The sequence below is a fragment of a genome, unplaced genomic scaffold (genome assembly GCF_019419815.1).
Source record: "Pyrus x bretschneideri cultivar Hongxiangsu unplaced genomic scaffold, Pyrus_bretschneideri_v1 Contig76, whole genome shotgun sequence".
NCBI classification, from domain to species: Eukaryota; Viridiplantae; Streptophyta; class Magnoliopsida; order Rosales; family Rosaceae; genus Pyrus; species Pyrus x bretschneideri.
The window spans coordinates 951,482-971,529 of NW_025999816.1; the positions used below are offsets into that span (position 1 = coordinate 951,482).

Below are 20,048 nucleotides of genomic sequence, written 5' to 3' on the forward strand. Positions count from 1 at the left end.
CACTAGTTTTCCCATTGCCCTCTTGGTAGATTAGTATCAACGAGCGAAAGTGCCGCGTTCCACTGCGGGTTTTAAATTCGTAATTTACAGCAACTATGAATCATTTCCCAAAAAAAAAAAAAAAAAAAAAAAAAAAAAAAAAAACGAATTTGGATAACAGCACACAATAATGAATTGATACTCAAAAGCCACCAGCAGCTTAATTGCAATCACAAACACATATATCACTATACACTTAATACTGAAACTACAAATCAATACATCAATCTAAATAATTCAAAAAACAACAGAACAACTAAACCAACATGGTAAAATAAGTCTTTAAGCTACATTTAAATTCTATTTACATCAAGAGCATACGTGCAATACTAAAGCAAAGATTTCTAAGTTACAGTTATATACATTTCCAAAAGTTTCCCACATTAATTAGCTCGTTCAGTTTGCACCTGCATTTTACTGACTCTACGTGAAGAGTTCTATGTACAACCAAAAATGTAGACATCAACGACTAAAAGGATGGACTTTCATACAAACAAAATATGCAGAGAGAAAAGCAAAAGCAGATACCTGAAAGAGAAAGAGAGTGTGTAATCAGAAAGCAAGCCGAAAAAGAACTCATACACATTCCTGATTTTCTAGGAAGATAACATTATGACAGTATATTCTAAAACAATATAAGAGCATTAACATGCAGAAAATTTCTAGGAAAGAATAGCAACACAAATAATCTTCACAGAAAAAAGCAAGTGCAGATGATGTTCACAGAGAACTACAAATCAACATGTTCCATCCAAAAAGGATCACCATAGTCTTCTACATGCCATTATGTTCACTAACTTACACCGAGCAAAATCGCACGCGTTCTGCTACAGGGAGTGCAGAAGTATGATATTGCACTATTTAATAACCATATGATTGAGTTAGCTAGAGGTGTTAGTGAGGGTATTTGCAATAGGCCTAATGACTATAAAAAGGAAGTTGTAGCGATCATTTTCTGTTGAGTTGTATTCGACTATTGTGATAAATACAGAGAGCATTTCCTTCATCTTCTTTCCGTGTTGATCTTTCTGCCATTGTTTCTTTCTTCAATCTTTCAGAGATTCATAGGTTAACATGGTATTTCAATGTAGTTAACATGGTATCAGAGCCACTAGGCTCACGCCTTTAATTCTGGTGGTTCCATTTCCTTTTTTTTTTTTTTTTTTTTTTTTTCATATGTTTCTAGCTTAGTTTCTTTCCAAATTTTCATTAGATATTCGGTGCTTCCGCGATTGTTCTTTGGGTCTTCTGAAGTTCACAGAATCTTGTGCTGCTTCGTCGGTAAAATTGTCCTCAAGAATTGATGTTTCGTCAAAATCCGTCTTCAACCTTGGTTTTGATAAGAGACAGCGATCATTCCCCTTTGATTCAACTACCAGCGTGCAACGGCCCTGCTTCTGCTCAGCCGTCTTCTGGGACTTCGCGGCCTATTTCGACGCAGAGGAAACATTGGGGTTCGAATTCTCAATGTATCTCAAGTTGTCGTGTTTCTTGGATCGAGACCCATGTTGGTTTTTCATAGGAGTCACCGCTCCGGTGTTCTTGCCGATTAAATCCATAGGAATGTGACCGGAAAAAGAGAGATTATTTGCCGGACACAACTGGGTTTGTTGAGTTTAGATAAGAAAATCAATGAGTGCCTGACCAAACCATCTTTGTGGGTCCTCAAGGGAAGCCGAACTGCAACGTTTAGAGACAAACCCACCGCCATTTCTCACTCGGGTTTTGCTCAGTCTTGGTTTTCTCAATGCCAGTTCGTAGATTGATTCGCCAAGGTTTTTGGTTTGTTTCCTCTGCGTGCTTTGGCTCAAGATTGAAGTTCTGATCAGGTTCTTGATTTCTAGTTTTCACAGTGCACATAATATGTTTGATTAAATGTTTCAGTAAGAAATTGTTCGCTATTTTGTCAATTAGTAAGGTCGATAGCCAAAGAGTGGTATATTGAATTTACACTCCGCTTGTTCATCTTTCTTGTGAGTCTTTTCTGGGATATTGATATTTGGGTTCAAGATTCTTCATTGCTCCAAGATTAGTGTTTGTCATTGACTTCATTTGGTTTGCTGGATTTTCGAACCATGAAATGTGCAATTTTTATGGTGTCCAATTCTGTCTCTCTGCCTCACTGAAATTCTACTGTCTCTTTATTGGGTTTGAATTGTTCAGAAGCTTATAACAGCCTATAATGTTGATTTCTTGGAGTGTCATTCTCCATGGTTAATTTTGGTATCTGGAAAGATTTAGGAAGCTATCAGGAGTGTCAATCTCCTTGGTTGATTTGGTTTCTTGGAGTGTCATTCTCCTTGGTTGATTTGGTGCCAGTCTCTGTAAAGATTTAGGAGGGGTAATTTGCATATATAGTGAGTTTGTTACTATGGCTTCTCAGTTCAAAGTCGAAAATCTGTTGGGTATGTTAATGCTAAAGCTAGATTGTACTTGTGGCTTTCATCATGGCTTCACCAACGGCAAAAGTTGTAGTCTTGTGTGATGATAATGGGGTGGGCAGAGGTTTTGGTTAGCAGTTACAAAGATGTCAATGAGTGCTTTCTTGTTTGCAGCAGGTTAATTCTTGAAGCATGGCAGATATCTTGCTCTTGCAGTTCCAGATCAATCTCAAATACCTAGCTAGTTCAAACTTCACTTGGATACTCCAAGTTTAGTTTGAGGGGGGAGTAATAGCCACATGATTGAGTTAGTTAGAGGCGTTAGTGAGGGTATTTGGGTCTTTTGCAATAGGCCTAATGACTATAAAAAGGAAGTTGTAGAGATCATTTTCTGTTGAGTTGTATTCGACTATTGTGATAAATACAGAGAGCATTTCCTTCATCTTCTTTCCTTGTTCATCTTTCTGCCATTGTTTCTTTCTTCAATCTTTCATAGATTCATAGGTTACATGGTATTTCAATGTAGTTAACACCATTAAATTTATTTTGCTATTCGTATTCCTTTTTGGCATCATGTGCAAAAAAATGTAAACTCCAAGCAAGATATTAACTTCGATACATAATTGTTAAAATGAGTATAAAACTAACTTGTAATCACAACAACAATCCATATTACAGATCAGAGATCAACACTGACTAAAACGAGTTCATCCATGCATACAAAAAGAAAGCACATAAACAGTTTGCAGTATAGCAAAATCCATAGCCAACAAAAATAGGCATATTGTAGCACCATATATTTTAAGAAAGGCCATCCAACGTTTCGTGTATAGGACATTATTCATTTAATAATATAATAACATGTAAAATTTCAAGATACAAAACTCTAACAGTAGAAATGATATAGTGAATGACAATAAACACGTTATATCATAAAAGAAACTACCTCAACAGGTCATCCATCCACCACAAATACGTCTAAGGAGTAGCCATCGGTCGTCAAGAAGACATGTGCTTCAGGGATGTTATTTCTTAAATCCGAAAGGAAGGAAGAAAGCTGCAGGAAAATGACATAAGTTAGAAAGATGCGACCATACTATGGTTCCACTTTTGCAGTTATCTTGGATTCAACAACATAAACAGCAAATATAACATGTATCAAATGTACTGAATAGTCTACTGCCACCCTTAAATTCATTTTCCACTTATTTCAGAGTTTGAAGGCTATATATTTATAACTTCATATTAAACGAAAGAAATTATAATGACGACAAACTCTTCAAATACAACGTCTTCTCACAATTATATTTAATACTCAAGCTTAATGTATTGAGGCGTCATCGTGTTAATAGTCTAGACTCTAGAAATGACAAAAAAAACATCTGATGGAGAACCATAAAACATGAACGAGACTTCGAACCTGAATGAACTTCCTGCTTCACGGAATGCTGCATTACCATTTGCACGTCTAGTGTCTACACAGCTCTTAATTACTTTTCGTAGATTCAACATCTAGAATTTCTCCATCTGCCCTCACATGTTGTATACGAATTCCATTTCCTGCATGTTCAGCAAAGTTATGGAGTTAATTCTAACTGAACCTGGACAGACTGGCCAATCAACATTTGGTTAATTGTAACTGTAAGTCCAGTTCGGGCAATCAAGTAAAAAACTTCGTATCTGAATAACCAAGCATATTTACACATTGTATTCCTCTTTTTGGTTCCCTACAAAATACATTTTTTAGGGAACCAAAATATCATTCAAGACCACAATAATATGCCAACCTACGGCTCATCTCGTCATTCCAAAATCTGTGAAAAAAATAAAAAATCAATGCCATTCAATTTCAAATGCCAAAATTATCAAATAATTTTTTTAACTTAATCAATTAGTTTAGTTTCCATGGCCTCCTCAACATTTTGAAACGGCAAGAACTTTACCCAGAGAGCCAATATCTGTCTACAAAAGCTCCACCTTAAGTGGGCAAAACTCCCAAAATAATATGAAAATTACCCAAACCCATACACCCTTCCAAAAGCCTAGCAATCGATGTAAATTTGAAACCAAAAAAGAATTGGGGGAAATTAATCTATTAATCAAATTTACTTGAGGAGATGAAGAGGGCAATTTTCGCTTGCCTTCAGTCAAGAGAAATTTGTAAAACGTTGTGGTGGATGAAGTGGTGGCGGCGGTTGTCTGGGTTTTGGGTGAGTAACTGCGATCTAGGTTTTGAGTTTAGAACGATGTGGAAGAATATGGGTGGTGAAATTGATTTGGATGAGCAGGTTTTCGTGTGGATTCGAACTGCAACCAGAAGGAAAAGGTGGTGGGCGTGTCGATTCCGACTGGAGCAAGAAGAAAGAGGTGGAGGAAGAAAGCTGCAAGCGCACCACCCGTAAAACTGGGCATTTTAGTATTTTCACTGTACCACCAAATAAAGGAAGGGAAAGAACGTCTGAAGAGGGGCAAATCCGTCTTTTAACTGTGCTTGGGAACAGTAAATTAGCTGCCAAACTGGGTTTTAATATGGTTTTTTTAGCTAAAATGGTTCCTAAGATTTGCATAACATATCACTTTGGTCCTTGAGATTGAAAATCAATAGAAATGGTCTCTGAGATTGTCCAACATCCATTATTTTGGTCATTCCGTTAAAAACTCCGTTAAGTGTCCTGGACCTCTTGGCCAGAAGTTTGAGCAATTTTCAAAGCTTCGTAACTCAATTGTTTTTTAACCAAATTCGACCCATAATATATCAAAATGAATAGAATATTACCTTTCTCGACAACTAACTCGTCGTGGTTTGGACAGAAAACGGCTCGAAAGTGACTGTCTTGGTCTCGGGTTAGCCATTTGTGAGCCGTTTTCCAGCCAAAACACTGCGAATTACCCATTAAAAAAAGGTATCATTCTCTTTTTCTCATTGAGAAGTATGATTTTTGTTTTTGAATCACTCGATTTCGTTGAGTATTGAAGAAGTTATGAACATTTAAAGTTTATCCAATTTCTGGCGAGTTTTCCAATTTTCTTGCAGACCAGTCACTTTTTAAGCTATTTTTCGGTTATATCTGGTAGTCATTGGGCTTCCAAAAAGGTATAATCCTTTTCTACACTTTCCTATCTTCATTTTGATATATTATGGGTCAAATTTGGTTAAGAAAAGATTGAGTTACGAAACTTTGAAAATTGCCCAAACTTCCGAGCAAGAGCTCTTGGACACTTAACGGAGTTTTTAACCGAAGGATCAAAATAATGGATGGTGGACAATTTCAGGGACCATTTCTATTGATTTTCAATTTCAGGGATCAAAGTGATATGTTATGCAAATCACAATGACCATTTTGACTAAAAAGCCTTTTAATATATATAGAATTTCAGATTGGGACATAATAAACACATTATTTTTAATATCTCACACATATTTAATCTTATTCATAAATTTCGAGTGCTTATTCAATTTCGCGATCCGAGTTTCATAAACAAGAGGGTTTTTAAGAAGCTAAAAAGAGTGTCACCTCCTTTCAAATCATAAGGAAAAATCCACCACATGTGGAAAGAGGTGATTTGCATGGGGGCACAACGACTTTTCCATCAGGTCCATGGGCAGTAGGTATGACAGGGACTAATTGCGACATGGCAGCTGCATTACAAATTTAGTTTAATTGAACCGAAAGGCACAACAAATTCGGAATCGAGATCAAACTAATGTGACATGATTGAGGATTCTAAGGTCATCTCCAGAGCAAATGGGGTGATATAGCCCATTTTAACAAAAATTTATCTTTAATAGATTGGTTAAATAGAGGGTAATGTTAGGAGAATCAAAATTTTAAACTCAATTTTGCAAACCAAATAATGTAGTTGTTGATAATTGAATTATTACTTAAGTATTGATTAATATGTTTATTTCTTATTGATGACACATCATCTGGTTTGTATTTTAAAATTTTGATCTGCATAGTATTACTCAAAATAAAATCGTGAAAAAAATTTAAAGGCAAAGGGCTGATGGGCCAACCAAAAAAAATTAAAAAAAAAAAAAAAAAAAACCCCTACGTGATTCCATCTAAATAAGCTAATATTAGGGTCCTAAAGCATTTAGTTACAGATCACTACTAATATAGGTCTTTGTATTATTGCTTGGAAATTCAAGAAACATAGGCAGTAATCCAAACACATGATAACCATCAAATGTCACAAACAAGCCATGTAACTTCTTTGTCATTCAATAAACAATTGACCGGCAGTAAACTAAGACCAAGTTTGAAAAAGGGCTGGTAGTGAATTAAGGAGAGAGTGAGTGGCGGTGACTGGCCGGCGATCAAGCGTGGAAGGTGGCGGTCTGAATGGCGACAGGGTCAGGAGCGTCATACTTGCTGAAGAGTTTATAGGAGGAAATGAGTGAAATGAGTGCATAGCAAGTCACCGCCACAAATGTAATGGCAACAGAAATTGTGGCTTTGTGACAGAATCCGCCAAAAGATTCACAAGCTGCACTCCAGTTTACGGCTGAATCGCCCTTGTATGCCAAATAAAGCACCTCCATTGACGCAGCTCCGGCAGCCAGAACTAAGTAAGTGAGCACCTGGGCGTGTAACATTATAGTTTACACAAACTTCATTAAATGTCCAAGAGACGGGAAATAGAACTTTTATTATAGACGGTAAATAGTGTGAATAACAGCTTCCAAAAGTAAAAAAATACATGAAACGAGTTAATTACATGATCAAGGAAGAAGAAAGTCCAGGCTTGACACTTGGTGGCCGCACGAGCCTTGGCTGCAATGATAGCGGAGAGAAAAGAATAACCGGCACAAATGCCATTGGCATTCACCAAATACCTGCAACATCCATATCATCTTTACAATGATTGAAGATGACAAAGTTCTTACTGTGTTCTTAGTTATATTTACTTTAAATTAATTTAAGGGTGCTTTAGATTTTGGTCCTTACAATTCATTATTTCTAGATAAAAACCCATCTATCTTTAAAAATCCAGATTAAGCCCAAATTTAAAATTTGCAAACATATAGGAACACTATTGACATATTAATACAATTTATTTACACTCATGCCACTCATACTTTATGGTCCCTTTTTCAAATTCCTAAATTTATGCCAAATTAAAAGTGGTAGAAAAAGTGAAATAAAATGAAAAAAGTGTTTGCATTAACCGTATCGATGTCAAACTAGAAAAGTAATTTTTTTTTCGTGATATATTTTGTAGCAATTTTATCCATATTAATTGGTAGGTAAATTAGTTTGTTTCAATTATTTAAAAAAAAATACTACACCTATATTATATATTTTGAATCAAGTAACATTCTTCTAACTTGTAGGTAAATTATTTTCTATGTATTGTTATATATGTTAGACATGTTTTGTTGTTGTATAAACATGAGTGGAACATAATATTGTTGATTTTATACATCAAACTGCATTTCTTTTGTTATAGGTAAATTATTTTCCATTTACAAGTACTTATGTTAGGCAAGTTTTGTTATTGGTACATACAATATTTTGTATCATTGTAAAGAAAGATGTTACATTACACCCATGGTATAATTGTTGTAGGTAAATTATTGAAAATTAATTTGTAGTTAGGTAATGAACATTTTGCATCATTGGAAATGAACATTTCAAAGCGTAGGTAGGTAAATTAATTTGTTCTAATTATATATAAAAAAAAATTACGCTACACCTAGCTATATTTAATTTTTCCAATTATTAAAAAAATTTATACTACACCCAACCAAATAACATTTCTCTAACTTGTAGGTAAATTATTTTTCATGTATTGTTAGATATGTTAGGCACGTTTTATTGTTGTATAAACATGGGTGTAACATAGTATTTTTAATACTATACATCGAACTACATTTCTTCTTAATATAGGTAAATTATTTCTTTTTTTTTTTAATATACATCGAACTATATTTCTTCTTAATATACATCGAATTACACCCATGGTATAATTGTTCGTAGGTAAATTAATGTGCATGTAGATAATGAAATACAATGTTCTAATATATTAATAAAAAAAGGATAAATTCAAAAGTATGCAAGAGTAGGGTGAAAAAACTGAATCGAATAGTTTTATGAAAATTCAATAGCTTTCTAAAAAATTAATATGCAATAAATTTTTAAAATTAATGTCTTTTTTTTTTCTTGTTGCAAAATCATTTACTATTTCCTTACAATTAATTATCTACATCAAGTATGTAATAGGGGTATTTTAGGCATGTGAAAATGTAAAATGTGTGAATTAATATGAAGTTAATGAATTTGCTTATGTGTATCCTAGTCATTGGGTTTTCTTTGAGTAAAAAATTTATGTAGGGTTTTATATAAAGAAAATGAAGTTTGAAGGGCTAAAGTCATATTTTCACTTAAATAAATTATAGTAATTAGTCTTTAAACATTGATCCTTCACATATGGCTTGTGGCAGCAGTTAATCATATTTAGATTGAGTATTGTATCTGTCACAGTGCATGTGAACTTGAAGATTTTCAACTTTGATTCTAACATTATTCTAAAGACTTACAAGAAAAGGATTAAAATCTGGTGATATATAAAATGGAGCGCACATATATTTCTGTGTGTGTGTGTGTACACATACATACCTGAAAGCTCCGAGATGGGAATAGGAAAGAGAGCCAAAGTCATTGGTCTGGGAGTCGTGAAGCATGACCACAAGAGCCACCACGCAAGGAGCAATTGGCAGCAGCCGAAGCAACGTCTCTGCCGTCCGCAAGCTGCTGCTGCTGCTCCCATCTTCGTCTCTGGGCCCCATCCCCACCACTTCCATTGGAGAGGTTGGAGCTGCTTCCTTATCTACCATATTCATCTTCTGTTTCCGTTGCTTTGCCTGGTTTGATAGTTTCTCTTCTCCCTGATCCCCAGCTTGCTTGCCTCTTTGGTTTTTGAGGACCACCTTGATGTCTTAACTAGCTGCTAGCAGTCCTCATAAAAAAACAAATATAAAAAAAATACTAGCTGCTAGCTACTTTATTAATGGAAACTTTAATTGTGGAGTGGGTGTGGACAGCAATCAATGCTATTAAGGGTCACCGCGCATTTCCATACACACACGCACCAAACGTACGATAAGAACTCGCACATAACTTCACCAAGTTAAACTGATCACATAGAAGATAGAACGGAGGGATGCTCTACGGACCCCCTCCTTATTTTCTTTTTTATTTTTTTCTTTTTTTGTTTTTTTTAGAGCATCAATCACACATCAAACAAATGAGGACTTATTTGACATCCTACTTAAGTTCAACTTTTAAAACTTAAAAACGTTTTAAATTTTACTCCTTGAATTCTTGTTCGTAGAACTTTTTAAAAATTAGATTCATAAAAATATAGGTTTTTTTTTTTTTTTTACACTAAAAATAAGTTCATAGAGGTTTTCTATCATTTTCTGCTCTCTCTCTCGGTCCTTTTCTGCTTTTCCTTTCCCCACCCTCTTATTCACTCTTCACATCCTCACCCTCTAGCTTATCTCTCTCTTCTTCTCACTGTCTTTTTATCTGCTCTCTCTCATTACCCTCTCTCTCTTCTCTCTCCTCACTTCCTCGCCATCTCCTTGCCTTTCTCTCTCCTTGCCCATTATTTCCTCTCTCTCGAGCTTCTTTCTTTCCCGATCCTTTCTTTCTTCCAATTTCTGCTTAAGATAGTTTGAATTTAAACAAAAAGAAAATATTTTAAAAAAAATTTTAATCAAACAGGATTTTGAATATTTGATATTAAAAAATATATATATGTTCTTAAGAGATTTTCTTTGAAAATGATTTTAAGAACAACGAAAGTTTTTGGGCCCTGAGGACCTTACATGTACTTATAAGCAGTTGAGTTATTTTCTATATTCTTAATTGATTTTATGGTAGAACTTAAACTTTCTTAATATTATCAAGGCATGTTTGCCTCCGTGTCACCTGTACATACATCAAGAATCGACATATGACACGAGAACGTATGGGACATTAAATCTGATGTAAGATACAGAATGGAATACTATAACTAATATCCCAAAATAAATATGATGGTGGGTTCACCCCCACAAAATATATACAAGTTTGTACACTAAAAAAGACACAACCCTCGTTAGGCCAAGACAAGCCCATGGTGCACAAAAGAGAGTCCCAAAAGAAATAGTACAAGGGAGGATAAAGGGGTAACCTAAACACTCCAAGTCTTTGATTACTGCACTGCTGCCCCTACCAACTTCTTGTAATGTACTTAAACCTGTCGCCTGTACAATCAATGCCTACAACATGGGAATGGTGCACCAAACAAACAACAAGCTGGATAAACTATGAAGCTCATATGAGTGACCATAATACAACATATGTGATAATCAATAAAAACTGAACATCGATCACGGTTTATAAACCTCAAATATAAAAATCATATTTTATGAAATCATAGTTAAGTTACTGAAAACTCCAAAGGAGTCACCCAGACACACAATGACCCTTTTAATTCAAACCACAAAGATTCTCAAAAACTATTGTTCATAAATACACTAAAAACTAGTGCTAGAGTGACGCAGTTCGGCCAAAGCCTACACTAAGATATAAGGATCACCCATTGCGGATTAACCGAGCATGATTCATACATAGTATGGTCCCCTATTGCGGATTAACCAAGCAGGACCATCCATGTACCATTGCTACATGATGTAGACTCAGTGTCACCTAACCTCGTGACACTAGGTTAACGGTCCTCTATTAGCCTTCACGTTTCTCAAACATTTCAAATATATATTTTAAAACACAGTTCATAACATTTCAAATAGGCAAGTCACATAACATTTCATAAAGTAGATCGATGGCAAACTTTATAAAAATAATTATTTAGCATAAAACATAATTTAGAAATATATGTTGTATCCACAAAGTATTTTCATGGTAATAACTATATCACATATATTAAAGTCACTCGTCTGGAGTTCGCGATAACACACCCTAGCACGATAATCAAGATGTCACGTACTATTGTCGCCTAAGACAAAGTATAAGTCCACATTTAGAATTCTTTCGATAAATCATATAATCAAAAATTCTCATACACTCCCCCTACAACAAATGAAGAGAAATCGAGAAATGTTGACAAAAAGTCAACGGTCAATGGTAGGGTCCACAACCCTACGTAACTTAATCCGCAAGATCCAGCCATTGGATTTCCAATTCATAAGTTCTCAAAGTCCTCAAATATTACGTACAATAACATATTAAAGTTTGGTGGCGATCCAACGGTCGGATTATCGTTTGCTATATGTTCAAGTGGCGGACCTCAACGAAAATATGCTCAAACAATGGAATTTCGTCAATCGGATGTCAAATATGAAATCGGGGCATCCAATTGAGCGTAGGGAGGTCAAGTGGTGTCTCGGCCCACGCGCCGCTGCACGCAACGGCCGGCCACCCAATTCATCGGAAAAATCACCTAATTCCAAAAATTATCAAATTACACCAAAATGAACATCATGAGGAGAGGAGTAATTTTTATACCTAGGCCAAGGTCCAATTCGCCCGGGAAGTGGTCTAAAAATTCTTCGAACTGTCAGAAACCCTAAAAATGGGTGGACCTTAATTCGTCCACTGCGATGATTCGTTGCCCCCAAACTTGTTTGGGGTTTGTTCCTGGGCTCAAGAGGTGTCTAATGGTGGTGGTAATTGAAGGAGAACGTTTAAGAAATGGTGGATTGCCGGCAAGGGTTTCACGGCATCGACATAGGTGTTCTTCGTGGAATCATGACGAAATCTTGTCGATTTTGACTATAATTGGATGATGGGATGTTGTGGTGATGTTGGTCATGAGGGAAGGTTGAAGAAGGCCAGAAAAATCGACGGAAAACCCTTTGGAATAGTCGCATGAAACAAGTCAGGAGATCGGGTCACCGGGTCTGAAATGGGTCGAAGGTTTGGGACCCGGTTGGCTGTTCTTCTCCTCTCTCTTTTCTCTCTCTTCTCTTCTTTCTGATTGGGCAGTCTCCCCCTCATTTCTCTTCTTTTCTTTCCATCACAGCCACACACGTGTCTTTATCACAGCCTTTCCTGCTCCAGCAAAGCTGGAGCCTTTTGGAATTGAAGGTCAAAATGACAAAAATGTCCTTGACTTTATTCGTTTATATCTCATTCGTTAAAACTCCGGTTTCTGAACGGTTTTCGCCTACACACTAGTGCGATCAAGCTCTATTCAAAAGCATTAATTGTGACCTAGATAGGTCTACGGATTTTAAAAGATTAATTACTAAAATTCATACCTTGTAATAATACAATTCAAATTCGTAAATTATTAGAGTTAAAATAAGCTAAAAAAAATTCATACCTTGTAATAATACAATTCAAATTCGTAAATTATTAGAGTTAAAATAAGCTAAAAATAATGTAAACATGAAATACGAAATTTAATAACGAAATACGTAATTAATAGTGAAATTCTGGGGACGGGATTTCATACCACGTGTGAAGCCTAAAGGTCACATATGCTCTTCGTCACTCTGTTTGTGTTGTCCATAAGTTAAGATTGAAATTTCACCACACGTGAGGGGGGCACGTGAATGTGGGAGACAAAATCCCACATTGGTGAGGGACCAGAGATCATGTTAGTGTTTATAAGAGGTTGAGCTACTCCTCATATTGCTAATTGGTTTTATGATAGAATCTCAACTTTATTCAAATCTCACTTCTTAGTTAGATCTTCTCATTCTATTTTTTTTTTTTTTTTTGGGTTTGTTTTCTCATCTTCTAACATAACACGATGATCGAAACCGTTTACGTTTTAGTTCACTTTAAATATTAATTATGCGAAAAATCAATCAAATTAAAAATCTTTTAACTCTTCGATTAACATTGTTTATTTATTGGATAATCATTCGATGACTAAACAGTTTAAACCATTGGTTGATTTGGAAGACATGATTTTTAAAATTGATCAATGAAATAGACGATTCAAGTCAGCGTGTAGGATTTCAAAAAGATAAGGTAAAACGTAAAGTTTGTCAATATTTCCTTCATCTTGTACTGTTATTCACATGTCAATATTTCCTTCATCTTCTACTGTTATTCACATTTTTGTACATATTTATGTAGTGATTTTTATAATATAATGGATAGAAATATGGCTCGTCCTGAGCCATTTCTGTCTGGCTTCAGTTGGAGTTGGAGTCCACTCCTCCCTTATTGGCAATAAACGGAGGCCTATAAGGTGGTGGTTTAGTCATCACTAGTGGGGCAACACATTTCTCATTCGCTAATCCATTGCTGCTGGAAGCAATAAACTCTGGATCACTTTGCCCAACTTTTGCAGCTTCAAAATTAGAGACTAGCACTGATGTGGGCAAGTTTACTTCTAAGGTATTGATTCTTTGCCTCGGGCTAGAGATAACAAAATAACTTCCCCTAACCTCTTAACTTGTCTTTTTCTGCCCCTTGTCTTCTGGGAAGATGAAAGGCATGACAAGCTCTCCTTTACCCAGGTTTAATTCAGCTCTCCATGTGGGAGTCTTGGTATTACCGACTTGATGAGATAAATTGGAAAACTGTCTCCAACTTCCTATGCAAATCGCAAGTGGCAATACACAATTTGCTGATCTCCTTTCTTGTGTCCACTATGGCCTTCTCTATGCTTTTGATCACTTCGAGAATGGTGGACTGCAATTCTTCATTCGACACCACCTGCCAGAGTGGCTAGAGTGACTTGCATTCTCTTTAGCTTTAGGACTCTCCTTAAGAACCACCCCACCAACCTTCCAAGCTATTTTGATTCGCTTAACAGGATATGGCAAAGTAACTATGAACTTTCTGCTGCTATCCATGTCTTTCTCTTTCCTTTTCTTTTTGTCTTTTAAAATGATTTATTTGTTGTATCAGGCGTGCCAATGCCATTGTTAGTTAATACCAACAGAAACGTTGAATGATGTTGCTATTGGAATCTAAGCTTGCACCATTAGTAAACTAGGCTTTTAATCAAAAGATTGTTGCATGGACGGGGTTAAAATCCATTATTTTCTATGCCTTATTTTATAAAGAACTTCAAATAATTTCTTTATGTATGCCGAGTGATAACTACAAATTGATTGCATATCAGTTCAACTCAATTTGCAATTCTCATATAAATATAATCATAGATATATATATATATATATATATATATATAATGGACTGTATAAAAATGAAAGAACATAAGGGAAATGAAGTTAACTACTTATGAAATATCCAACAACAAAGTAATAACTCGAAAGAAATGCGAAATACAAGAAATCGGATAAGTTTAGACCTATTCGAGCAAATTTTATTTCTACTTAGGCAAGTTTTTGCAGGTTGTTGTGTTTTGGAATGAACCTTTCTTAAAGGAAATCTATACTACAAGCAATGTAGCATAGCTTTTTTTTTTTTGAAGAACAGCAATGTAGCATAGCTTAAAACATAAATACAATACAAGTGCAAAGATGCTAAATTACAAAAGAAATTGAGAAAGTAGGTTAAGAGTTTTAAAATCTTTTGTGAGTCTTTTTTTCTTCTGCCTTTCTGCTACCTGAAATAGAACAAGCTTTTCTTCCAACAAAAGCTTTTTACTCTCAAAATAATTATCTTTGCTCCCAGTTTGATATGACTATTGACATGACACAAGATAAGAATTTACATTGAAACTTGAACGTTAATCTCCTCAGACTACCAAAATGCCACCAGACAGTACATTTATCTCTGTAAAAAAAAAAAAAAAAAAAAAAAAACGAATCGTACAATGTGAAAGAGTGTTTGTCGCCCATAATGCCACATGTAGAGTACTTTTGAATTCTCTAGTCTAGCGCACTGTTCACATATGTCAAATAAAATACCTATCCGTGTTTCAAGTGAGAAGAAGAAGTTGGGCCTTGGACATGCCCGATGTTTATTTTAGGTCCAAGCACCTGCCTCTTAGAGAGAGAAAGAGAGCATTGTGTTTCTCTCTTTTTCTTTCACAAAACTCTAAATGACCTTAAAATTAGTTTTAATTACGATGTTGGTTCGATAAAAGTGTGTAGATTGTAAGTAGAGGAACAAGTAGTTCCCATGAAAAGAACACAAGCATTATTCGTTGAATAAGGATTTGCTTTTGCCTCGTTAGCATCAAATAGGATGGTTTGTATGGTTTTTTGTTTTGAGATACAAATCTATCTATTTCTACAATTGGTTAACACACAATATATATGTAATTTTAATAAAAATAAAAGGCACGTGTACATACACGCTCTCCTTTTCGATATTTATTTAAAATTTTTTTGCAGGATCCTTTCTTTTTAGAAGGTAGTTGTTTATGCGTTAACAAAAATGACTTGGGCTGACTTTAATTTAACCAAAAACTACCATAAACTATTATTTAATAAAAATGCCTTAAGTTTTAATTATAAGGATATAAACCAAGCCCTTAAAAAACAAAAAACACAGGCTCAAATAAAAGCCCAACTCGCATAACAATTACTATTCCAAATATACCCTTGATGAAACTTTAACTCAGGCCCGTTACAAACAAAACAGTTACTACATTCAATCCACCACTCCACCGCCATCAAATACACCAACCCACTCCTACAAACTAGCAAATACAAACCAATTCGAACTCCTTTCCGCAAAACCCAATTCCAACGGCAGAAGAACAACAAATTCCGACTGAACAATGAATTCCTGACGAACAACAAGTTCCCGACAAGCAATCAGTCCACGACGAACAAGTTCCTGATGAGCAATAGGTTCCCGACGAGCAACAAATTACCTCAAAACAAAAGATACTAAACTAAAATCCTTGTTTGCATGTTCTTGTCTCCATATAATCTATAAATTTTTACTTAGAAAACACTACCAAAAAAAAAAAAAAGTTTTATTTTTACTACATTTTGATATCTAATCAATTTTTTTCCGAAATGAAATTCTGCGTGTTTACTACTATTCTTCAATTTCATGTTTAACTTTAGGGTAGTTCAAGCAATATTGTGTATTATTTTGGCCTCAAATTCACAGTTAGTTTGGGTTATATTGATTTAGATCAATTTGGGGTTTATTTTATTACATCTCATCAAATTTTTGGGTTATTTTTCATCAATTTCACAAAACAGTTAGGCTATCATGCTTACATTCCTGAAAAAAAATCGATTTTGATCCTTTTCCATATAAACAGTGGAGTTATATTGTTCTAGATCCATAAACAGTTATTAGTTTTTATATCTCATAAATATTGACGACTATTTTGGACTAATATTCCATTTGCTCCCTTCATAAATAATGTGGATTGATTTGGTTTTGTTTTGATCCTTTTCATAAACAATGTGGGTTGGTTTGATTTGATTTTGTTTTAATCCATTTCATAAACAATGTGGGTTGGTTTGATTTGGTTTTAATCCATTTTCATATAAATAGTGTGGGATATTTCATAAACAGTGTAGTTATATTGTTCTAGATCCACAAACAACTCTGAATAGTTATATGTCATAAATATTGAGGATTGTTTTGGTTTTGTTTTATCCTTTTCATAAACAATGTAGGTTTGATTTGGTTTGGTTTTGCTCCATTTCTTTATAAATAGTGTGGGATAATTCATAAATAGTGTGAGTTATATTGTTCCATATCCAAAAATAGTGTGGGATATTTCATAAAAAGTTTGACATGACACACCCCGACCCGGAATGTCCACCTGGACTCTGACTCGAGCTGTGATGGCTGACACCAAGAGGGTGACGAAGCCATAAAGTGTAGCGATGTGGAAATTATGAATAAATTTAAATCTAAAAGTGCCTAAACATAAGAGTGCGCACATAAGCGAGAATGAACCCATTTTACATGTGATGTCAGAGTATAAGTAAAGTACAATAAAATGAGAGTAAGACTTATACCATTGGGAGTAGTCTCCGATATCAGCATTTGCCAGAAATCGTCGTCGACACGAACATTGTCACTAAAACCTGGAAGGGCGAAAAAAATAAGGGTGAGTGGGCCTGAAAAATAAAGCTTTGTAAAAACCTTTCAAAAACATAATAACCCTTTGCTATAAAACAAGTATAGTTTCCAAAATATATATACTACGTATAGTATGAAAATACTTACCAGAGTCAGCAGTATCTCAAGAATGCAATACGTCACAAACTTTCGTAAATAAACACATGATGTCTGTAATCACATATTCTCGCATAAATAACCATATCATATTGAGTGCTCATTAACACATGCTGACACACGAGTTCATGCAGATATATTCTAACATGAACAGGACTGGGTGTAACAATGTTATATGCTCTAGTACTACAATCACATGAAGACTAGCGCTATGCACATCACATACAATTCCTAATTGCCTATAGAAATTTAGGCAAGACTAGCACCTACAATGGATCCAAAGTGAACGTATGGTGCGATGTGAACATACACGTGAAAGACTAGCCTTGGCCTGGGCGAGTACTAACACCGATGCAACAAACGATGAGCAAATAACATAAATATAATCATGCCACAGTGATTCAATAATTCTAGTCAACATAATATTATTCATAGCCATAAATTTAATTAAGGCATCCCATAAGATTTATAATGATTTCCTAATTCTCATTGTTACGTCATTTCCTATAAATGTTGATTTAATTATGGTAGTCATATAAAAAATTCATTATTAGGTGTATATATGGAAACTAAATAATTATATGTATATATCAAAGAAAAGACCACTCACAAATCACGTTGTTGGGTCGAACCCGCCTCACCGGCATCGAAGATCCTTGCGATGCGTTTCAACTAAAAACGAAACCATTCATGTAAATATGTAACGTACTATCATATAAACGCATTTTCGTACAAAGTACGGCTAATAAAGAAACTTCCTCCATAGGTGGCTACATAAGTAACCACATGCTGACCACCCATATGCGTCAACATGCGCCCATGCCCACCCATATGCTTGCGAGTACAAACGTACTAGCCGTCTTCGAGAAGCAAAAGTTCGGCCTGATTTCTAAGCCAACTTTTAGAGCTAATATCTAGCTCAATTCACCACCAAAATTGGTGATACAAAAACCATTTTGAAGCTAGAAATGTTGGGAATCGGTTTATACCTATTAAAAGCCCAGTCGTGGGTCGATGTTGGCTGGGAGATTGGTCTGAAAGTGGCCAGATGGCCACATATCTTAAGTTTCCCAGAATTCTAGGGAAGTCTTTCCTTCGCCCTAACAGCTTCTAAATCCTATGAAAATGCATCAAAACCTTGAGATCGTTCATTGACAAATGAAAAAGGTAAGGGAGATAGAGGTCCTAACATTTACCTTGGTTGTGATTCATGGAAACTTGCCGAAAATTCAAATCTAAAACAGAGCTCTATTTGAGCTCCAAAACATGATTCCAGTAACCTAAACTTAGGGTTAAGTTCGTAGTGGTGAGATGATGGTAGTCTGGTGATGTGAGGGTCTGGAGTTCGCCGGAGATAGCGAGATGGTGCAGCTGTGTATCGGTGTACAGGGAGGGAAAAGACAAGAGATGAAGTTTGAGAGATGAGATTTAAGGTATAAGTGAGAGAGATGAGATGAGACACATTGTAGGTGACCTGAGAGCTTGTCGGAGTAGTGATTGTCGTAGGTGGCGTGGTGGTGAAGCCCTTGATTCGCAGAGAAAAAGAAAAAGTTTAAGTGAAAGGAAAAAGTAAGAGTTTAAGTGAGAGAAAGTGACAAATGGGAGAAGGGCCAGGAAGATGGGAGACACGGAAGTGAGGGAGGAGTATGGGGTGTGGGCCCCACGTGGCTCACAAAATATCTATAAACATGAAATTACCAAATGACCCTTCATGATTGTAAATCCATAAAATCTCAATCGTAACTCCAAATTCGATTTTGCTTATGCCCACACATTCATATCTTCGAATACTACACAAATACGCTAAAAAAAAGTCATGCGTCTCTCTAAACGATTCAACGGAAGTCAAAATCCTTACTTCTAGGGGCATTTTGGTCAATTCACTCATTTGAAATTAATAAAATCATAAAGTTAAGGACAGGTTGTCACAATCTACCCACCTTAAAAAAATTTTGTCCCCGAAATTTGAAACAAATTGCTAAACATAAGATAGTGAAAATATATAAAGAAGAAATCAAGCTAGAGCGGTTGCATAAAAGAGAATGTCATTCCATCACGATCGGATTGCAATGATTCCTTTTTCATGCCTCCAAACTCATAATGCCCTTCTCTTTCAGTACAATACTATAATATAATACTTTTTATAAAAACATAAAGTCAAAAATATTTATATATCTATAATAACATCACATCAAAATACATATATATAATAACATAAAGTTAAAATAATTGTACTGAAATTAAAACTGAACATAAAATATTTTTCACCTACGCACTCGTTGCGTCACGTACTCTAAAGATAAGCATGTAGTATCTTTGGGTCAAGCCCAAACAATAAATGACTAATTAAATAAACAAATACAAATGCTAATGTAAAAGGACCTACTTGTCCACTTGCTTAACGAACACAACAAATAAGTTATTAATATTACGGTATACAGCTCGCGATATCGACATCTCACTATTGTCTCAATAAGCAAGCAACAAAATCCCAAGAGTGCAATATTACCATCATGCCCCTCATTGGGAG

At 35.3% G+C, this 20,048-nt stretch overlaps 1 protein-coding gene and 2 long non-coding RNA genes across 6 annotated transcripts; 1 reads left to right on the forward strand and 2 right to left on the reverse strand.

Annotated features, from left to right (window-relative positions):
- Positions 1 to 289: 289 nt before the first annotated feature.
- On the reverse strand, positions 290 to 4,820 carry LOC108867823. 4 transcript variants are annotated; one of them, XR_007254803.1, is made up of 5 exons: positions 4,530 to 4,820; positions 4,208 to 4,234; positions 3,841 to 3,980; positions 3,367 to 3,477; positions 290 to 567 (listed from the first exon to the last, which is right to left on the reverse strand). It is a non-coding gene; the product is annotated as an uncharacterized LOC108867823 (long non-coding RNA). The 4 variants fall into 4 exon arrangements; XR_007254802.1 differs by lacking the exon at positions 4,208 to 4,234; XR_007254804.1 differs by lacking the exons at positions 4,208 to 4,234; positions 4,530 to 4,820 and adding an exon at positions 4,123 to 4,181.
- LOC125472873 lies at positions 573 to 2,879 on the forward strand. Its single transcript, XR_007254805.1, has 2 exons — positions 573 to 1,868; positions 2,598 to 2,879. It is a non-coding gene; the product is annotated as an uncharacterized LOC125472873 (long non-coding RNA).
- A 1,706-nt stretch (positions 4,821 to 6,526) lies between the features above and the next one.
- LOC103955537 (CASP-like protein 2A1) lies at positions 6,527 to 9,383 on the reverse strand. The gene is made up of 3 exons (XM_009367432.2): positions 9,044 to 9,383; positions 7,143 to 7,260; positions 6,527 to 7,005 (listed from the first exon to the last, which is right to left on the reverse strand). Exons 1-3 carry the CDS (start codon positions 9,265 to 9,267, stop codon positions 6,742 to 6,744), a joined length of 606 nt encoding a protein of 201 aa, XP_009365707.1. The 5' UTR covers positions 9,268 to 9,383; the 3' UTR covers positions 6,527 to 6,741.
- Between the last annotated feature and the right edge of the window lie 10,665 nt (positions 9,384 to 20,048).